Genomic DNA, 17,902 nt, shown 5'->3' with positions numbered 1-17,902 from the left:
TCATTCATTCTTTATCTGAATCATAGATAAGATTCCATGAGCATTCTTTCTCAGTTCTTCGTCTGAAGACAATTCCAAATGTTGAAGAACAATCCCTAAACGCATTATTTCATTTATTGATATACTATCAAAAAACGATATTTCGTTGGATACTCCTTGGAGCTTAGTTAAATGATCTTCAGCCATCCATGAAGATATTTGCTTTGTTTTTTTAACTCGAAGCAAATTGACGACTGCCTCCAACGCAGAAAGCAGCACTTTTACTTCGCACACAGGAGTTGTACTCATCACAATGCACAATGCATTTATCACATCCAGTTCAAGCAAGGCTTTGATATTATCTATCGATCCATAACTGATATTCACAACAACTTTCAGAGCCTGCCTGCGAAGTGGCGTGTCCTGTGAAAGCAGATGGACCCGTTCTGCTCGGCTGCAAATGGAGGCCGACACAGCTTCATCAGAATCCTCAGCATCTGCAATCGCTTGCTCCAATGAAGACATTTGCTCGGTAAATGAATTCTCCACATCCATTGACCGATCAGAAACATCTTCATCTGAATTGATCTCACCTTGCACTTCTTTGAAATTCGATGCGCTATCTTCATCCATCATTTCACTGCATTTCATTTCACCATTAGCTTCATCCGTCTTCCACTTGCTTCCAGAGCCATCGCCTTTGAGGATGCGAATCAAAGAAGGAAGCACCCCAGACTCAACCACCATCGCTATCTGATCCTGTGCCCCAGCTGTGATAATGGCAAGAATACGGCACACCTCCTCCTTTATGTGCATCGGTGAAGAAAAAGCATCATCAGCACTCGATATTGCATCTCCTTCACCTAAAATCATCGAAAACTGTCGAAACATAGACGGAGTCACGAATGTCTTAACACTCTCAATGCTGCTGTTTGCTATCAAATGATAGAAAGTGGTGAGAACAATCTGTGAAATGTACGAAACTTTGTGGCTGATTCATGAAAATATAAAGAAAAAAAAGAAAGAAATTTCAATTGTGCGAAAGAAAAGTCAATTATTTATATTTAAAATTAATGTTGCAAACGTTATGAATGGCTGGATGATTGAAGGAAAGCCACATTGAATAAGAAATGAACTGAATATTTTTCGAGCTGCAAAGCGCGATAGCGTGCAAAACAGATCAGCCAATGGTAAGAATAACTCTGGCTGGCAAGGATTTTTAACAGATAGCAGTGATGATTTGATGAATGGAAGAAGAATGGTGAGATGCGTCGAAGTGATAAATGAAGAGGATGAAAGCTGCGAAATGAAAAAGATGATGTGCTGCCCAAGCGGTGAAGAAAGGCTCGGAGGCACAATTTGTTGTGATTGAAGTGGGTGAAGTGGTTCAAAAGCTGTTGTGATTGCTGAATTAGATTGAGAAGAAAGAAAAGGATTTTGAGAAGATGGTTGAATGATTGAAGAAGATGAATTTGACAGTGGGAAAGTTGCAGAAGGAGAATTTTGGGAGCAAAAAGAGGACATAAGCTTTAAAAGAGCTATCAGTCCTCCATGCTGTATTACTTCATCTCTTAAAGTATTTGATTCACTCGAAATGTTTCCAAGAAGTAAACATGCATTCGATTGAACTGGGGATGATTGATCATTAAGCAAAGGAACACATGATGATATAACTCCTTCATCAACAAGCTTTTGAATGTCTTCTGTATTTCCACTGCTTATTGTCGTTAAAGTTGTCAAAGCAATCGTTTGAACAAATGCATTTTCAGATGACAAATGATTGATGAGAGGAGGAATTGCTCCTGCATTGACAATGGAATGAATTGCATCGCATCTATCAAAATGTTCTTAAACGAATTAAGTATTAACATTACAAAAAAAGCAAATTGATAATATTCAAAACTTGAACGAATTTGTCGATGAATATAGTGAATTCCTTTTAGAACAACATTAAAATCAGTTGAATATATCTCCATTATTGCACAAGGAATCGCAGTGTCCTATAAAGGAAATAACAAAATAACAATTTATTCATTAATAATTTATTTTGGCGAACAGTTTGAGAATAATCATCATCTTCGTTATCATCCAATGACTCCGATGTGTCAAATCGTTTCATTGCTAAAAAATTAAATCTGCTTTCACTTCTTAATGTTAAGGCATCATCACTTGCTTTTGTACGATCAACATTTGAACACAATTCTTGGATAATCAAATAATGAAAGTCCAAAACATTTAGAAAAATACACTGTTTACAAATTCTATTTCAACCTTTGGAAAATGTTTTTTTTCGTTCCAAAGCTCTTTCATCTCTCGACCATGATTGCATGTCCAATTTTAAAAGAGAAAAAAATATTTTTGTAAATTGTGATCAGCTCATAATTTGCGTTATGGTTATATCGCTTTTTTCAATTTTCTTTTAATTACAAAATACAACTGGAAATAGATAAAGAGAGACTATTTTTCAATGTCAACAGTTTGTTTTTTTCCTTTTTTGGTGCATAATGTTTGATTTTTTTGCGTATCTGAAATATTTAGACAAAAAGAATCTCTGAATCTGTTTCCCAGTCTGGAAACGTTGAAAGGGAGATTGAACGCTATTCGAATCTTTGCAAAAAATTAGAGGAACAAATAAAAGAATCAAAAAGGCAACTACTTGAAGTTCAAGTGCAAAAAAGATTGAGTCAAATACAAGAAAAACAAGAAAGCATTCCAATTGACAAACTTTTAGTATGCATTGATTTCAGTAGTGACTTAACTTCTGATTAAATGATGATGCTTTTAGAATGAAGACAAAGCAGAACTTGTTGCAGTTCAAAAGATGTCAGTTCAAAAAGAGTTCAAAGCTTGGTTTCAACAAGCAAATGGAGACAAGAGGAAGGTTTTAACATGCCATTCTTCCACGTCAAAGATGCTTCAATTTCAATCATTTATTATTATTATTATTTTTAGAGAGAATTTTTAATTGCTGAGAAACTATCTCCTCTATCCGAGATTTTCACATCACTTATGCCAGCCACATCATCCGCACTTGGCTCGTCCCTTATAGCTTTTTATGAGCTTAATTCTAAATTTGGAGAAATGAAAAACGCTCTTGATTCACTATGGAACCTTCAAGTTATTCCTCCTTATCCAAAAGAAAGAATGGAACAACTTCTAACAGCTTCACTCAATCAAATTGTGATTGCAGCAAAACGATGGTTGCTTCATGGAGGAGACGAGACACTAAATCTTTCTTCATCTGTCACTTCGACAACACACAACACATCTTTCACTTCACCTTCTTCTCACGTCAACTCTTCAACTCGCCGAGAATTTAATCTTCTCACCGCTTCATTCAATGTCACTCGTGCAATGTGCCAGCTGTCTATTAACACGCTGAACGGCTGGCTGAACATCATCAAAACATTCACTGGAACAACGTGGCCGCGCCAGCAGCAGCACAAGTGGGACGGGCCGGGGCTAACTCACAAGAATTGCGAGGCGCTTGTGCAGCGGATTGAGTCAATTCTCAATCTCCGGCTGACTCTACAGCAGATCATCCATCTTCTGAGCGAAGACAAAGAAAACGGAATACCATCGTCGTCATCATCATCAGCATCTGCGTCAGCATCGTCAAGCGCCAAACAAGAAAGCGACGAATATGCAGGTTCTGCCAACAGCTGGACGCAGGATATTGCACGCCTTCCACCCACAATAGCTCCTCTGTTTCAGGGAGTCTTCGACAGCTTCGCCGGGGTGGCGCTGCTGGACACGTCTGATGCTGGGGCAAGTGCATTTGAGGCAGCCATCGAGAGCTTCTGGACGAAGCTGGCGCCGGTGGAGTTTCAGGTCAGCCAGCGCCTGAAGCAGCTGCTGCTGTACCACGAGAAAGGGAAAGTGCGGCAGACGCTGAGAGAGCTGAAGAAGTACCATCTGCTGGTGAAGAGGGCACACATTGGTGACCAGCTGGTGCAGGAGAGGGAGATGATGCTGGGGGAGCTGAAGGAGGAAGTCGGGGAGACGCAGAAGGAGCTTGATCGGCTGTCGAGAGAGATCAAAGAAAGAGAAGAGGCAGCAGCAGGCAAAGAAGGGAAAGGCAGCGATCAGTCTGGAGGGAAGAAGAGAGCTTGCGAAGAAGACGAAGAGCTGCTCAGCAGAGGCATCTCACCGCAAATACAAAGCATCACCGCCCTTCAGCAGCTGCACAGACGCACGATGCAGACATATGCGCTGATTGGCGATTTGTTTGGAGGCATTCCCTCAGAAGAGGCGGTGCAGACAGCACTGATGAGAATTGCAGATGCCATCAAAATACACCAGGACGATGCATTTGCCTCTTGGCTCGAATACGCCAGACAGAGGTTGTTTGACAATCCTTCGTCGTCAGCATCATCATCTTCTTCTTCTTCCTCTTCGTCTTCTTCTCTTTCTCTGTCTTCTGTTTCCTGCCGCGCGGAACTTGTGAAGGAAAGCGGAGAAGGGTGGAGTGTGCGGGTGGTGTTCAACGACAAGCTGATTGTGTTTGTGAGAGAGCTGCGGCATCTTCTGTCGAGTGGCTTTGAAGTAGACCAAAGTGTCCTGCGGTTGGGGCAGACGGCAGCAGAGGCATACGACGCATCAATCAAAATGAAGCAGCTGGCATCGTTCTACAACAGTATCCACACGCAGATCATCCCCTCACAGCGGGCGATGCTCAGCGACGTCGTAGCTGCCTTTGAGCAGCTGATGGACGAGCAGAAGAACATCCTGCCGGCAGTCATCGCAGAGAACGAAAAGCTTATGGGCGCTGGAAGAAGTGCCGGCGGCGCGGGGGGTGTGGGAATTGGGGCAGGAGGGGGATTTCTGGTGCACCAGGAGCGGCACATGCAGAAGATGAAGGCAGCAGCGGAGGCGCTGGCGGTGCGGAATGTGCACTTGCGGCGTCTGCACTCGCGGATGCTGGAGCGAGTGACGCTTTTGAGCTCGACGTCGCTTCTGACGCAGTTTGACGTGTGGGACAGAGAAGTCACCGACATCATCTGCACCTTCGACAGCCTGCGCAAGAAAGGGTTCAACGTGGACGAGTGGCAGGCACACTGGAACCACCAGCTGTTCAAAGTGTTCTTCATTCAATACTCCTGTGGATTGGGGGAGGTGCTGAAGGAACAAGGAAAGATGGAGATCTCACTCGTGTTCGAAGGGCGCACGTGCAGATACGACCCGCCGCTGCAGGAGGTGCGCTCGACGCTGTTCAAAGCGATTCAAAAGTTTGTGAAGACGCCGAGTGTTGTGGGCGACTACATCGGAGCGCCAGAGCTCTTTGGCTGCATCACCACGATGTGCACTGAGAAGATTGCTGCTGTCTTCAGCGCGGCTGAAAGGACCCTCAAGAAACTCGAGGCACTCAGAGACAAATACGCTCCTTATGCCATCCTGGGCGCCGCGGGGGACTTGCGCGAGGTGATTGAGAAGGCGTGTCCGACCTCTGAGAAGTGGAGAGAGGCGCTTCAAGACGCCGACAAACGGGCAGAACAGCTGAGCGGCGGGCCAGACCACGAAGACGTGGACTTTGTGGTGGTGTCGCTGAGCCGGCTGCAGCGGGCAGTGAACGACCAGGCAGCGAAGCTTGTGGCAGAGATCCTGTCTGCGCTGCGGGTGTCGATTGCGAAGGACGCAGAGGGGCTGGCGGCATTTGTGGGAGAGAGCACAGAGCGCATCTCGAGCAACACGAAGACGATGGCAGAGCTGGAGAAGTCGAAGGGAGACCTCATTGCAACACGGGAGGAGGTTGCCAAATATCGCAGCATTGTCGACGAAGCGAACAAGAAGGCAGAGCTGCTGGAGGAAGCAACACGCACACGAGGGATTGGGCACATGTCTGGTGGAGGCATCGGACTGGACGACGAAGACGCAACACATTCAGAGCTTTCACAGGCGATGTCCCAGTGGAATGGACTTCTGGATCTTATTGATGGAAGAGAAGGTGTCTTGAAACAGAGAGGGGTGACACTGGTGGGCGAGCTGGAGACAAGAAAGGCACAGCTGAAGCAGAGCGCGAGCAAGTTTGCAAAACAGTGGGCGATGAAGAGGAAACCATTAGATCTATCGTCTGCTGCATCGATCAGCGAGGCAGCGCAGAACTGTGAGGAGTTTGAGTCGTGGGCGCAGGGAATGCAAGGGGAAATGGAGGCGATCAGAGAAGAATGCGAGCTGGCAGGGCAGGAGGCGCCGGAGAAGCTGACACAGATTGAGGTGCCTATGAGAGAAATCGAAGAGATGAAGAAGGCGCTGAATGTACACAGGGAATACAACGAGGAGCTGGAGGAGATGGGGAAGCAGGAGTGGATCATCTTCAGAGGGAAGCTTGCAATGTTCGAAGACTTCTGCACGAAATGGAAGGGCGCTATTGCACTATTCAAGCCAGAGGAAGGAGACGAGAAAAGCAAATCAGAATCTGCTTCTGCCTCATCTTCCTCTTCTTCCTCTTCTGCTGGATCAACAGCTCCAATGTCGATTGTAGAGAAAATGGTGCGCAACTCAATTGTCTCCTTTTTGGAGAAGCAGGCTGATCTGTTCCAAGACCTGATGCTCCCGCTGAAGCTGATCAGAGGCGACGAGTTCACCGACGAGCACTGGACAGCGCTGTTCAAGATGCTTGCCATTGACAACGGCACCACAGCCACCACACTCCTCTTCCGCGATCTGGTTGCCCGGGCTAAGTCGATCAAGCAGCACCGGAATGCGATCATCCAGCTGCAGAAGAGGGCGCAGGGAGAGGCAGACATCCGGAAGGGGATGGACGAGGTGAAAGGATGGGGACTGCAGACAGCATTCACCATGAGCGACCACACCTGCACGGCAGGAGGGACGCTGCGGGTGACGGCGCTTGTGGAGGACTGGGCGGATGTGCTGTCTGCCCTCGACGACCGCATGGCACAGCTGTCTGCAATGAAGGAGTCGCAGTTCTTTGCACCGTTTGCAGAGACAGCTAAGCAATGGGAAGAGCGGCTGACGAAGCTGGGCACAGGATGTCATCTGCTGAGTGCGGTGCAGCGAAGGTGGGTGTATCTGGAACCGATCTTCATGCGGGGATCAATTCCAGCACATCAAGCGAGGTTCAGAGGAGTGGATGAGAAGTTCCGTGGGATCATGGAGCAGCTGAAGACAGACTCACATCTGCCTACTCTATTCAACATGGTGGGCGTGGAGACAACAGCTGAGGAGATGAAGAAAGAGCTCGACAGATGTCAGCAGGCACTGTCGGAGTTTCTAGAGGATAAAAGAGACAAATTCCCTCGCTTCTATTTCATTGGCGATGATGATCTGCTGGAGATCCTGGGGCAGGCACAGACACCATCAGTCATCCAGGCACATCTGAAGAAGCTGTTCCAGGGAATACATCGTGTTGTATTCAGTGGAAATACTTCATCTGCATCTGCATCTGCATCTTCTTCCTCTTCTTCTGTCTCTGAGCAGTACATCACAGCCATGTGCAGCTCAGCTGGTGAAGTTGTTCGGCTGAAGCATCCAGTGCGTGTGGTGGATGCTGTCGAAGACTGGCTGAATGCGCTGACAGACGAGATGAAGATCACCCTCTCGACGCTCCTCAAAGAAGCACTCCCACTCGCCTCGCCAGAGTCCAACATGATCAGCACACCCGAAGGCTGCCTCGATTATGTGCGTCGCTTCCCGTCACAAGTGCTGTGTCTGGCGGAGACAGTTGTATTCACACAGCTCTGCGAAGAGGCCATCAAAAGACAGACGCTTCCGCAGCTGGCGAAGCTGATGAAGCAGCGCCTCGGTGCATACTCCACATTGGCGTCTCTCCTCACAGCCGCTGGCCATCTGAAGGACAGCGAGAGCAGCAGCGAGGACGAAATGAACCCAGTTTCAGCAAGTGAGCAGAGGAGAGCAGGAAAGAACCCGTTTTCATTGACGCAAGCAGCACACACGCTGACTGACCTGAAGATCAAGTCGCTCATCTTCGACATCATTCACTGCATGGACGTGGTGGAGCAGCTCATCGGCGCAAGCACAACTTCAGTCAGCGACTGGACGTGGTTCAAGCAGATGCGCTATTACGCTGAAGAAGGCAGCACCCGCAGCAAAAGCAATGGAAACAGCAGCAGCAACCTGCCGCTTCCGGTGCGTGTCAAAATCGCCATGGCAGATGCAGTCTTTGACCAGACATGGGAATATCAAGGAAATGCTGCTCGTTTGGTGCACACTCCTCTCACAGACAAGTGCTTCTTGGTGCTTACACAGGCCATGCGATTGGGGTATGGTGGACATCCATACGGACCAGCTGGTACAGGAAAGACGGAGTCTGTGAAGGCGCTGGGGTTGGCGTTTGGGAGACAAGTGCTTGTGTTCAACTGTGATGAAGGGATTGATGCGAAGGGGATGGGAAGAATCTTCCGAGGGATTGTCAAGTGTGGTGCGTGGGGTTGCTTCGATGAGTTTAATCGGTTGGAGCCGAAAGTGCTGTCAGCCATTTCGCAGCAGATCCAAACTATCCAGAGAGCACTGAAGGAGCAGACAGAAGAAATCGACCTGCTGGGCACGATGGTGAAGGTGGACATGAACAGCGGCATCTTCGTGACAATGAACCCCGCCGGAAAAGGGTATGGTGGAAGATCCAAACTGCCTGACAATCTTACACAACTATTCCGGTCTGTTGCGATGTCTGTACCGAACAACGAGCAGATTGGAGAAGTCATTTTGCTGAGCGAAGGGTTTGCAGATGCAAAGAACTTAGCCTCAAAGCTGGTGAATGTGTTTCAGCTCTCAAAAGACCAGCTGTCAAAGCAGGTGCACTACGACTGGGGGCTGCGTTCGCTCAAAGTGATACTCAACTCGGCAGGTGTGCTGCTCAAAAGGGAGCTTGCTGTTCTGTCTAATCAACAGGGAAAGGCCTCAGGATCAAGCCAATCAACATCTCGTGAGTCTCTCATATCACCCGAAAGGGAAGCAGAACTGGTTGTCCAGACGCTCCGCTCAAACACTCTTTCAAAACTGACATTTTCTGACGCCATGCTCTTCAACTCGCTCGTCCATGATGTATTTCCAACAGCCAAAATCACCACATACTCACAGACAGAGTTTGAATCAGCCATCAAGCGCTCGTTGGAGGAGATGAAGTTTGGGGTGATTGAGTCGCAGATGGAGAAGATCCTTCAGCTGAACGAGGCAACATCACAGAGAATGGGAGTGGTGCTTGTGGGCGCATCAGGCTGCGGAAAATCAACTCTGTGGCAGGTGTTAGAGAAGGCATATGGCTTCCTGGGAATGCCACTCCACAAGCACGTGATGAACCCGAAAGCACTTCCACGTTCTCAGCTGCTGGGGAGGTTGGATCTCGACACCCGGAAATGGTACGATGGGATACTCACTTCTCGTGCACGGATCATGTCAAGAGAACCAGAGGGAGTGATATCGTGGCTGGTGTGCGATGGAGACATTGACCCAGAATGGATTGAGTCGCTGAACTCGGTGCTGGATGATAACAGGCTACTCACGCTTCCCTCTGGAGAGAGAATACAGTTCCAGTCGAGTGCGAAAGTGAACTTTATATTTGAGACAGATTCACTCAGATTTGCATCACCTGCAACTGTCTCTCGAATGGCAGTCATTTTCTTGAGCGATGAAGATCTGGGCACAAAAGAGCTGGCTGATGCATGGATCAGAAAGCAGCCAAAGGCAATGCAACAAAAGTACAGCTTGTGGATGAAGAATATTGGACTGCCGGCTATCAACTTTGTGGCTGAAAGAGTTGGGTTGATGGGGCCATCAACATCATCATCATCTGCTTCTGCGTCAGCTTCTTCTTCTTCTTCTTCTTCTCTTCCACAAAACTCCTCCGATGGGCTCATTTTATCCACCACGCTGACTGGCCTCTGCCGCAATGCCCTTTCCCACCTCATCGGAACAACCACACAATCTGAATTTGCGCTAGGCTTAGCCTGCGGACTCTGTGCAAATGTATCCCTATCTCTGCAGAAGTCTCTCACACAGTTCATTTTCGAAAAGGCCAATTTGCTGCCTGAGGGTGGGCTACCAGAAGGAGAACCCCCGCTTGCTGTGGACTTGTCACCAGACGGAAAATCACTGGTGCGATTGAAAAACTCGTGCAAGACGCCAACATTGGAGCAAGTGCAGAGCGCAGAAACCAGCGATTTGCTGATCAACACTGCGGAGGTATGCATGAACAAGCGGCTGTTTATGCCGTGGATGAAGAGAGGATCACATTTTATTCTTGTTGGTCCAGAGGGAGCAGGGAAGCACATGCTGTTGAAGGATGTTTTGAGTTCGATGGGAACAGTAGAAGTGGCTGAAGTGAACTGCTCCTCACAAACAAGCTCGACTCAAGTTGTGTCGTCGCTGAAGCAGCACTGCGCAGTCTTCTCAACAGCACACGGCCGAGTGCTCAAGCCGAAGCGCGGAGACCGCCTGGTCTTGTTTCTGTCTGATCTGCATCTGCCTCGCGGGGACAAGTACGACACTGTCGAAGTGGTGGCATTTGCACAGCAGCTGGTCACATACAACGGCTTCTACGACACCGACCTCGAGTGGACAGGGATTGAAGGTGTGGAGCTGATTGTCACTGTTGTCGTGGCTGACTCTTCGGCTGTCACAGACACAGCAGCATCACCACTACCTCCTCGATTCACTGCGAATGTACAAGTGGCTGCTGTGCCATATCCGTCCACATCGTCCTTACGTCGTGTGTATGAAGAGATGGTCAAGACTATCTTTGGAGGCATGCGCCACGAGAGCCTTTCCTGCGGGCAGATAGCATCTGCAATGGTGAATGTGTACAGCATCGTGCAGAGGCTGTTCACAACTGCTTCCCACACACACTACGTCTTCACTCCTCGCGATCTCACACGATGGGTCATCGGACTGATGCGCTGTGATCTCCGCTCCTCAGAACTGGCAGATGTGGCTGTGCGGCTTGCAGACGGTGACGCAGCTGTTGCGAGCTGTGCAGAGGGGTGCAAAGACGGAGAAGATGCAGACACACTCAGCATCCTCACCAGCTGGGCACACGAAGCACTTCGCATCTTCCGCGATCGATTGGACAATTCTGTGAAGTTGAGCAGTGCCAAAGAAGCACAACGAAAGGGAGATGGAAATGCTGATTCGTCTGTTGCATCGCTTCTGCAGACAGCTGAACACTCGTCAAATTCAGATGCATCGAGGTTTGAAAAGGAGCTTGTGAAAATCGCAGAGAAGCACTTTGGAGCGATTCCCTCATGGAAGTGTGCATTCCAATTGATTTCGCGTGCTCTTCTCGGGAGCAGTCCAGTGCCATCTCGTTCCTCTTCAGCAGCAGCATCATCATCCTCTGAACAGGAACAGCTGTATTTTGGCTCGTGGTACAACGGATGGCCCAGCAGCGTTGTTCACAAGCGCATCGGGATCGGAGCATGTTGGCGCGCGAGCTGCAGAAAACACGGGCAGAAGGCTATTTCACAGTACGAGCGGAATGTGAGGGACTTGGATGTTGTGCTTTTCGACGAGTGGGTGGAGCACATGGCCCATCTCGACCGGCTGCTTTCGTGGCCAGGCACGTCTGTTCTGATGGCTGGGAAATGCGGCGTGGGAAGGCGCACTCTTGTTGAAGTGGTTGGATCGTCACACGGACTGAGGCTGTTCACCCCAACTGTTGGCCAGTGGTTCGATGCCAAGGCGCTGAAGGCGTTTTTCCGGACAGTTGTGCAGTGTTGTGTGGTGGAGAACGAAGGAGCATGTCTATTCATTGAAGACTCACACGCCAGACAGCCAGGAACTGGTGGGATGCTGCTTGACTTTGCAACAACTCTTATCCAGTCGCAGGATGTGCATGGACTTTACTCGCCTGAAGAGATGGAATTGCTGAGAGAGCAGCTGAAGGAAGCGCTGGAAGAAGAAGTCGACACAGGAAAGAAGCTGATAAGCAACATAAACAGCACTGGCGCTGGTGGGAGTCAGAATGCAGACGAGAAGAAAGCAGCCCATTCTTCCACAAGTGCATCATCATCAGCTGCGTCTTCTGCAGTTGTGGCACCTGTCTCTCCTGCCATTGCCTCTCTCCAGAAGGCGTTCCTCACTCTATCCTATCGCGATCCCAAAGGAAGGCTCGAAGCGATTGTTGCAGCCAGACTGAGGCGGAACTTGCACGTTGTACTGTCATTTGATAGCTCTTCAGCTGACTTCGAGCGGCGGCTGTCTGCTTATCCAGCGCTATTCACACGGGCGAATGTTATGTGGCTGGGTGAATGGAGTTTTGCATCAATGCGGAGCGTGGCTGACTCGCTACTTGCACCTCTTTACAGAACGATCTCTCATAACAAAGCAGCAAAGGCAGACACTTCTTCGTCTTCTTCTGATGACTCAATCCAATCAGCATCTCTTATGTCACAATTGCCTGTCCCCACTCCAAGCACACTCACCCGCCTGTGTCTTTCCATCCATCTTCGACAGTCAACCGACTTCGACAGCGGAGAAAAGACAACCAAAGCCTCCTCACGCAACCAGAGCAGAGGATGTCCCCGTGATTTTGTGCGCCTGCTGAACGGCTTCTGTGGCATCTACAAAGAGCGCATGGCGATGCGTGAAGGAGCTCATAAGCATCTGGCAGCGGGTGTGGAGAAGTTGCAGTCTGCCAACGAGACAGTTGATGCGCTGTCGAAAGAAGCAGAGATTCAAGGAAAAGAGGTCGGGAAGAGACAGAAGGAATGCAAGCAGCTGCTGGAGCGGATCCAGCAGAAGGTGCAGGTGGTGGGTGTGCAGCGGGTGCAGGCAGAAGAGCTGGAGAAGAAACTGAAAGTGCAGACAGAAGAGCTGGCGGTGCAGACAAAGGAGATCAATCACCAGCTGGCAGAGGTCGAACCCACCCTCAAAGCAGCCGCAGCAGCAGTAGGGAACATCTCAAAGACAGATCTGAACGAGCTGAAAGGGATGGGCAATCCTCCTGAGGCTGTGAAGCACATCATGTCTGCTGTGCTGACAGTGATTGGCGTGACAGACACCGCCTGGCCATCAATCAGGACTTTTCTTGGAAGAAGCGGGTCAATCACGCAGATCACCCAGTTCAACCCACGCTCGATGTCATACAACGTGCGCAAGAACGCCCAGGACATCATCAACAAGAACCAGAACTCGTTCAAGCCAGAAGTTGCACAGAGAGCATCGAAGGCGGTTGCTCCGATGGCGGAGTGGGCGCAGGCGTGTGTGAAGTTCGCGTTTGTGTTTGAAAAAGTGGAGCCGCTGGAGAAAATGGCGTCGGAGAACAAGAAACGGAGCGAGGAGATGAAAGTGCAGTTGGATCAGTGCAGAAAGCAAGTTGTGGAGTTGGAGGCAGAGCAGAACAAGCTGCAGACAGAGCTGGATGAGAAGATGCAGGATGCAGTGCGGCTGGAGATGAAGCTGGGGAAGATCAAAGAGCAGCGCGACTCAGCATCTCGTTTGCTGTCGCAGCTGGCTGACGAGAAGGACAGATGGGTCAAACAGATCAGGACGATGCAAGACGAGCTGGATCGGCTCCCGCTCCAGGCGCTGATGGCAGCAGCATTCCAGATATACCTGTCTGGAGAAACAGAAGACAAGAGGCAGGCCACAATCAGACAGTGGCTCATCGATTATTACGAGCTGTCGTCTTCCTCTCACAAATCGAGTGCTTCATCATTCAAAATACCTCAGTTTTTGTGCAGACCAAACCCAGTCCTGTTCAACTATTCAGCTTTCATGTGCACAGAAGCAGACAGGCTGGAGTGGAAGCGCGAGGGGCTTCCATCTGACGAACTGTCAATCGAAAATGCTGTCATGATCATCACCACAACACAACTCCAAATCGGAGCACCAAACAAAACACAGTCATCAAATGGAAACGCCAACAGTTCTTCTGATACAGAAGGAGAAGGGGATTCTGCACAGGATACTTCCTCATCACCATTTGCCACTCCGTTCATTGTCGATCCTTCATCATCCATCACAAACTGGCTGATTGCACATCTCCGAGGCGAAACTGCTGCTTCGATGAGCAGCAAAGCGAGTGACGGAAGCGGAGACGGAGAAGAGTCGCAGACAAGACAGAAGAAAGGGGCTGCATCGACGATCGATGTTGTGCAGCAGAACGACCCGAAGTTCCTGTCGCATCTGGAGCTGGCGGTGCGGTGGGGCAAAGTGCTGATTGTGCAGGAAGTGGATCAGATTGAGCCTGTGCTCTTCCCCATCCTGCGGCACGAGCACAAAAAACAAGGGAACCGAGTGGCTGTGCAGCTGGGGGAGAAGCTGGTGGAGCTGGATGAGAAGTTCTGCCTGTTCCTTGTCACTCGAAATCCAACCCCACAGCTCCCCCCCGATGCTCAGGGCATTGTGTCAGAGATCTCATTCACTGTGACCAGAGCAGGGCTTGAAGCACAGCTGCTGTCGATGACCATCCAGAACGAGCAGCCCACGATCGAAGTACAGCGGTCGCAGTTGCTGCAGAAGGAAGAGAAGCTGCGTCTCGATCTGGCTGATCTGGAGAAGCAACTACTGGACAGATTGGCCAATTCAGAAGCAAACATTCTCGAAGACAAAGCACTGATTGAGTCATTGAACGAGACCAAAGCGAAATCCAGAAGCATCAGTGAATCATTGGCTGAATCAACAAAGCTGCAAATTGAGCTGAGCAGCAAGAGAGATGCATACAGACCACTGGCCGTGCTTGGAGGAACAATCTATTTCCTGATTCTTTCACTCTCCGCTGTGAATCACATGTATCAGTACTCACATTCTTCGTTTCTATCCATCTTCACTCGCTCCCTGCGTGATGCAGCGCCATCTGATGATCTTTCAGAGCGAATCTCCAACATGGGCAGGCTTCTCCTCGACTCCACCATCATCACCGTCAGCCGCGGGATGTTCAAAGGCGACAGGCTCGCTTTTGCCCTTCACTTGGTCCATGCTGTCTGCCCTGCCGCTTTTGGTCCGGGTGAATGGGACCATTTCTTGGGGAGATACACACAGCCCCCTGTTTCTGCCTCTTCTGTGCCTCAGTGGGTGCCTCCTGAGGCGAAAGAAGCCGTAGCGCAGCTGATGGGTACCATTCCTCGATTTGAGGAGTTGGCACAGCTGAAAGCAGCTGCTGGTGCTTCCAAGTGGAGCCAGTGGCTGAACACAACACAGTGTGAGACAGCATTTCCGCTGCCTGCACCACCTCCGATTCCATCGCCTGTGGGAGAGTCCATGGGAAAAGCAGTTGACGAGGATCCATCATCTGCATCGACACTTTCACTCTTCCAGCGTGTCCTTCTTGTTCAGGCGTGCCGTCCTGATCGTCTTGTCAGTCAATGTTTGTTGTTTGTGAAGGCAGCATTGGGCGTTGATTCAATTGATCCGCCACCGTTTTCGATTGTGGATGTAGCGGCAAATGAATGCTCATCATCCTCTCCTATTCTGATGATAGTGACACCAGGCATTGACCCAACTGTCGATCTGGAGGACATTGCAAAGAGGACAGTTGGTGCTGACAACTACCATGCCATTGCCATGGGACAAGGACAAGGAGACGTTGCACTGGATCTCTTGCGTCGTGTGTCTTCCACGCGAAGCTGGGTCTGCCTCAAAAACGTACATCTGATGCCTGAATGGCTGAACGATCTTGAAAAGCTGCTTGCTGCACTGACACCGACACTTCACGACGAGTTCCGCCTGTTCCTCACAAGCGAAGCACACGACAGATTCTCTCCAGTGTTACTTAGACAATGCCTGAAAATCACATATGAAGCACCTCCTGGACTGAAGAAGAACTTGGCGCGCACATTTGACTCATGGCGAGAGGATGGGCGCTTTGAGAATGGTAACGGGCTCTCTGGAACATCATCTGCTCGATCCAGAATCCTGTTTGCATTGGCATGGCTGCATGCTGTTGTGCAGGAGAGGAGAACATACGTACCGCAGGGATGGATCAGGGCTTACGAATTCTCGTCAGCTGATCTGCGGTCTGCAGTGGACATCATCGACAATCAGCTTGATGCAACGTTGCGAGCTGCTTCATCGAATAACTCTGCCAACACCGGAAGCAGAACACGCCAGGCTGGTTCTGGTGCTTCTGTTGCGATTCCGTGGGAGACTATCAGAGGCTTGTTTGCATACACAGTGTATGGTGGGAGGATTGACAACCCATCAGACTGGAAAGTGCTCGAGTCGTATCTTCGACACTGGTTCTGCAACCAGCTTTTGGCAGATGATGACTTGTCGATTTTGGGTGCACCGCTTCAAAACGCCAGAATTCCCATGTCCACCAAGGCAATCACACCATACATTGACTCACTCAAAATGCTTCCTGATCAGGATCCGCCTTTCTTGTTCCATCTGCCTTCAAACATCGAAGGCACAGTGCAATCAGCACAAGCACTGGAAGTCACAACCTCGTTGAAAAGGCTCTCACATTCAGGTGGAGAAGGAAGCAGCAGCAACGAAAGTTCATTTGACAGAGATTCGTGGGAGAGCACTTTGTCTCCAATCATTGCAATGTGGAATGTGCTGCTCAACAATCGCTCTGAAAAGGGGGCATCTTCCTCGTCTTCACAGCAAAGTTCAGTCAATCTCATCTCTTTGCACCCAGCACTTAAACAGGCAACTACTGCTGAAACATCGCCAATTGACTTGTTCTTCTTGATTGAGTCGCGCTTCTCATATTCTCTCCTTTCTGCTATTGACAACGACATTAAAGAGCTCACTGCACTGATCAATGGAGAGATCCCCATCACTCCTCAACTGCGCCAGACAGGCGAGGCACTCATGGTCGATGCTGTGCCTGCCAAATGGGAGTCACTCTGGGATTCAGGCCCAGCTTCATGCAGCGCTTTTCTCCGTGGCGCCGTCCATCGTGCCAGAAACATCTGGAAGCTCACAACAATCACATCACAGAATGCTACAAAGTTTGCTTTGCCTTACGGAAGTGCATCCAGCTCTTCCACTGCTGGCTTTCCTGCTATTTTCAAAGAGCCCATCGATCTGGGGTTACTCTTCCGTCCTGCCATGCTTTTGAATGCGCTGCGACAACAAACAGCCCGAAACCTTAGCTGTGCCATGGATGAGCTGAAGATGGAGGCATGCGTTGTTCCATCCACCGGGCAATCATCTGGCCATGCTCCATCTGTTCCACAAGGCTGGCAAGTTGGCGGCTGTGCGCCGTGCTTTGTATCTGGGCTGAGAATCCAGGGAGGCGTGTGGAAGTCTCAGGGAATGGCTCCGGCAGAGTCAGGCACTTCATCTGTTTCATTGCTTAACACAAACATTGCATTGGCATGGATTCCAAAATCACTTCACAAAGAAGATGCTACTTTTGCACAGTTTGTTCCATCTCAGTCAGCTCACCTCTATCTTCAATCGCAAACTTCATCCTCATCAGCACACCATCATAACGCACGCACTGGATTCTTTGAATTTCCTGTCTACATCAATGAGCAAAGAGAACGACTTCTTATGAATATTCGACTTCCGCTCTGTGAATCTGATTCTTCTTCACAAAATCAACCACTTTCCGAAGAAGATGAATGGACACTTTCTGGTTCTTGCCTCCTCCTTTCTTAATGTACTTTTTTCAATCATTCCTTTGCGAATGATATCTAAAAAAATTGTTTAACTAATTTTAACACCACACTTCACAAGTTTTTCCTTTTCGGTTGTATTTATTGTTAGTAATAAATATAAAAAAATACCCAAAAACAGTACAAAAAAAATTTTTTTCACTCAAAGCAACTGATAATGAAAAATGCATTAAATGATTTTGTAGATAAAAAACCCCTAGCCTAGTTTGATAAAGTTTTTTCCAAAAACACAAAATTTTGTTTATTTCCGAATTTACAAAATTTAGAGAGAGAGAGAAAGAAAGAAAGAGAAAGAGAGAAAACCTTCTCATTGAAAATTTATGCTCATTACATCACTGCTTATACTTTTTCAAAAAATTACCTCATCATAAAAATATTCT

The 17,902-nt window shown here is 48.9% G+C and overlaps 2 protein-coding genes across 2 annotated transcripts; one reads left to right on the top strand and one right to left on the bottom strand.

Moving 5' to 3' along the window:
* Positions 1 to 2,308, bottom strand: MONOS_14553 (uncharacterized protein; the record flags this gene model as incomplete). The annotated part of the gene is made up of 5 exons (XM_067867364.1): positions 1 to 970; positions 1,064 to 1,826; positions 1,883 to 1,979; positions 2,036 to 2,181; positions 2,251 to 2,308. The coding sequence occupies 5 exons, from the start codon at positions 2,306 to 2,308 to the stop codon at positions 1 to 3; spliced, it is 2,034 nt and encodes a 677-aa protein (XP_067732211.1).
* Positions 2,309 to 2,446: 138 nt separating this feature from the next.
* Positions 2,447 to 17,654, top strand: MONOS_14552 (dynein haevy chain 2, intraflagellar transport; the record flags this gene model as incomplete). The annotated part of the gene is made up of 4 exons (XM_067867363.1): positions 2,447 to 2,455; positions 2,518 to 2,709; positions 2,765 to 2,860; positions 2,932 to 17,654. The coding sequence occupies 4 exons, from the start codon at positions 2,447 to 2,449 to the stop codon at positions 17,503 to 17,505; spliced, it is 14,871 nt and encodes a 4,956-aa protein (XP_067732210.1). The 3' UTR covers positions 17,506 to 17,654.
* Positions 17,655 to 17,902: the final 248 nt, after the last annotated feature.

Source organism: Monocercomonoides exilis (genome assembly GCF_001643675.1).
Source record: "Monocercomonoides exilis strain PA203 chromosome Unknown scaffold10-1930038, whole genome shotgun sequence".
Classification (NCBI taxonomy): Eukaryota; Preaxostyla; order Oxymonadida; family Polymastigidae; genus Monocercomonoides; species Monocercomonoides exilis.
Note: the sequence above shows the minus strand (reverse complement) of the source record. Positions and strands in the feature narration are given on the sequence as shown.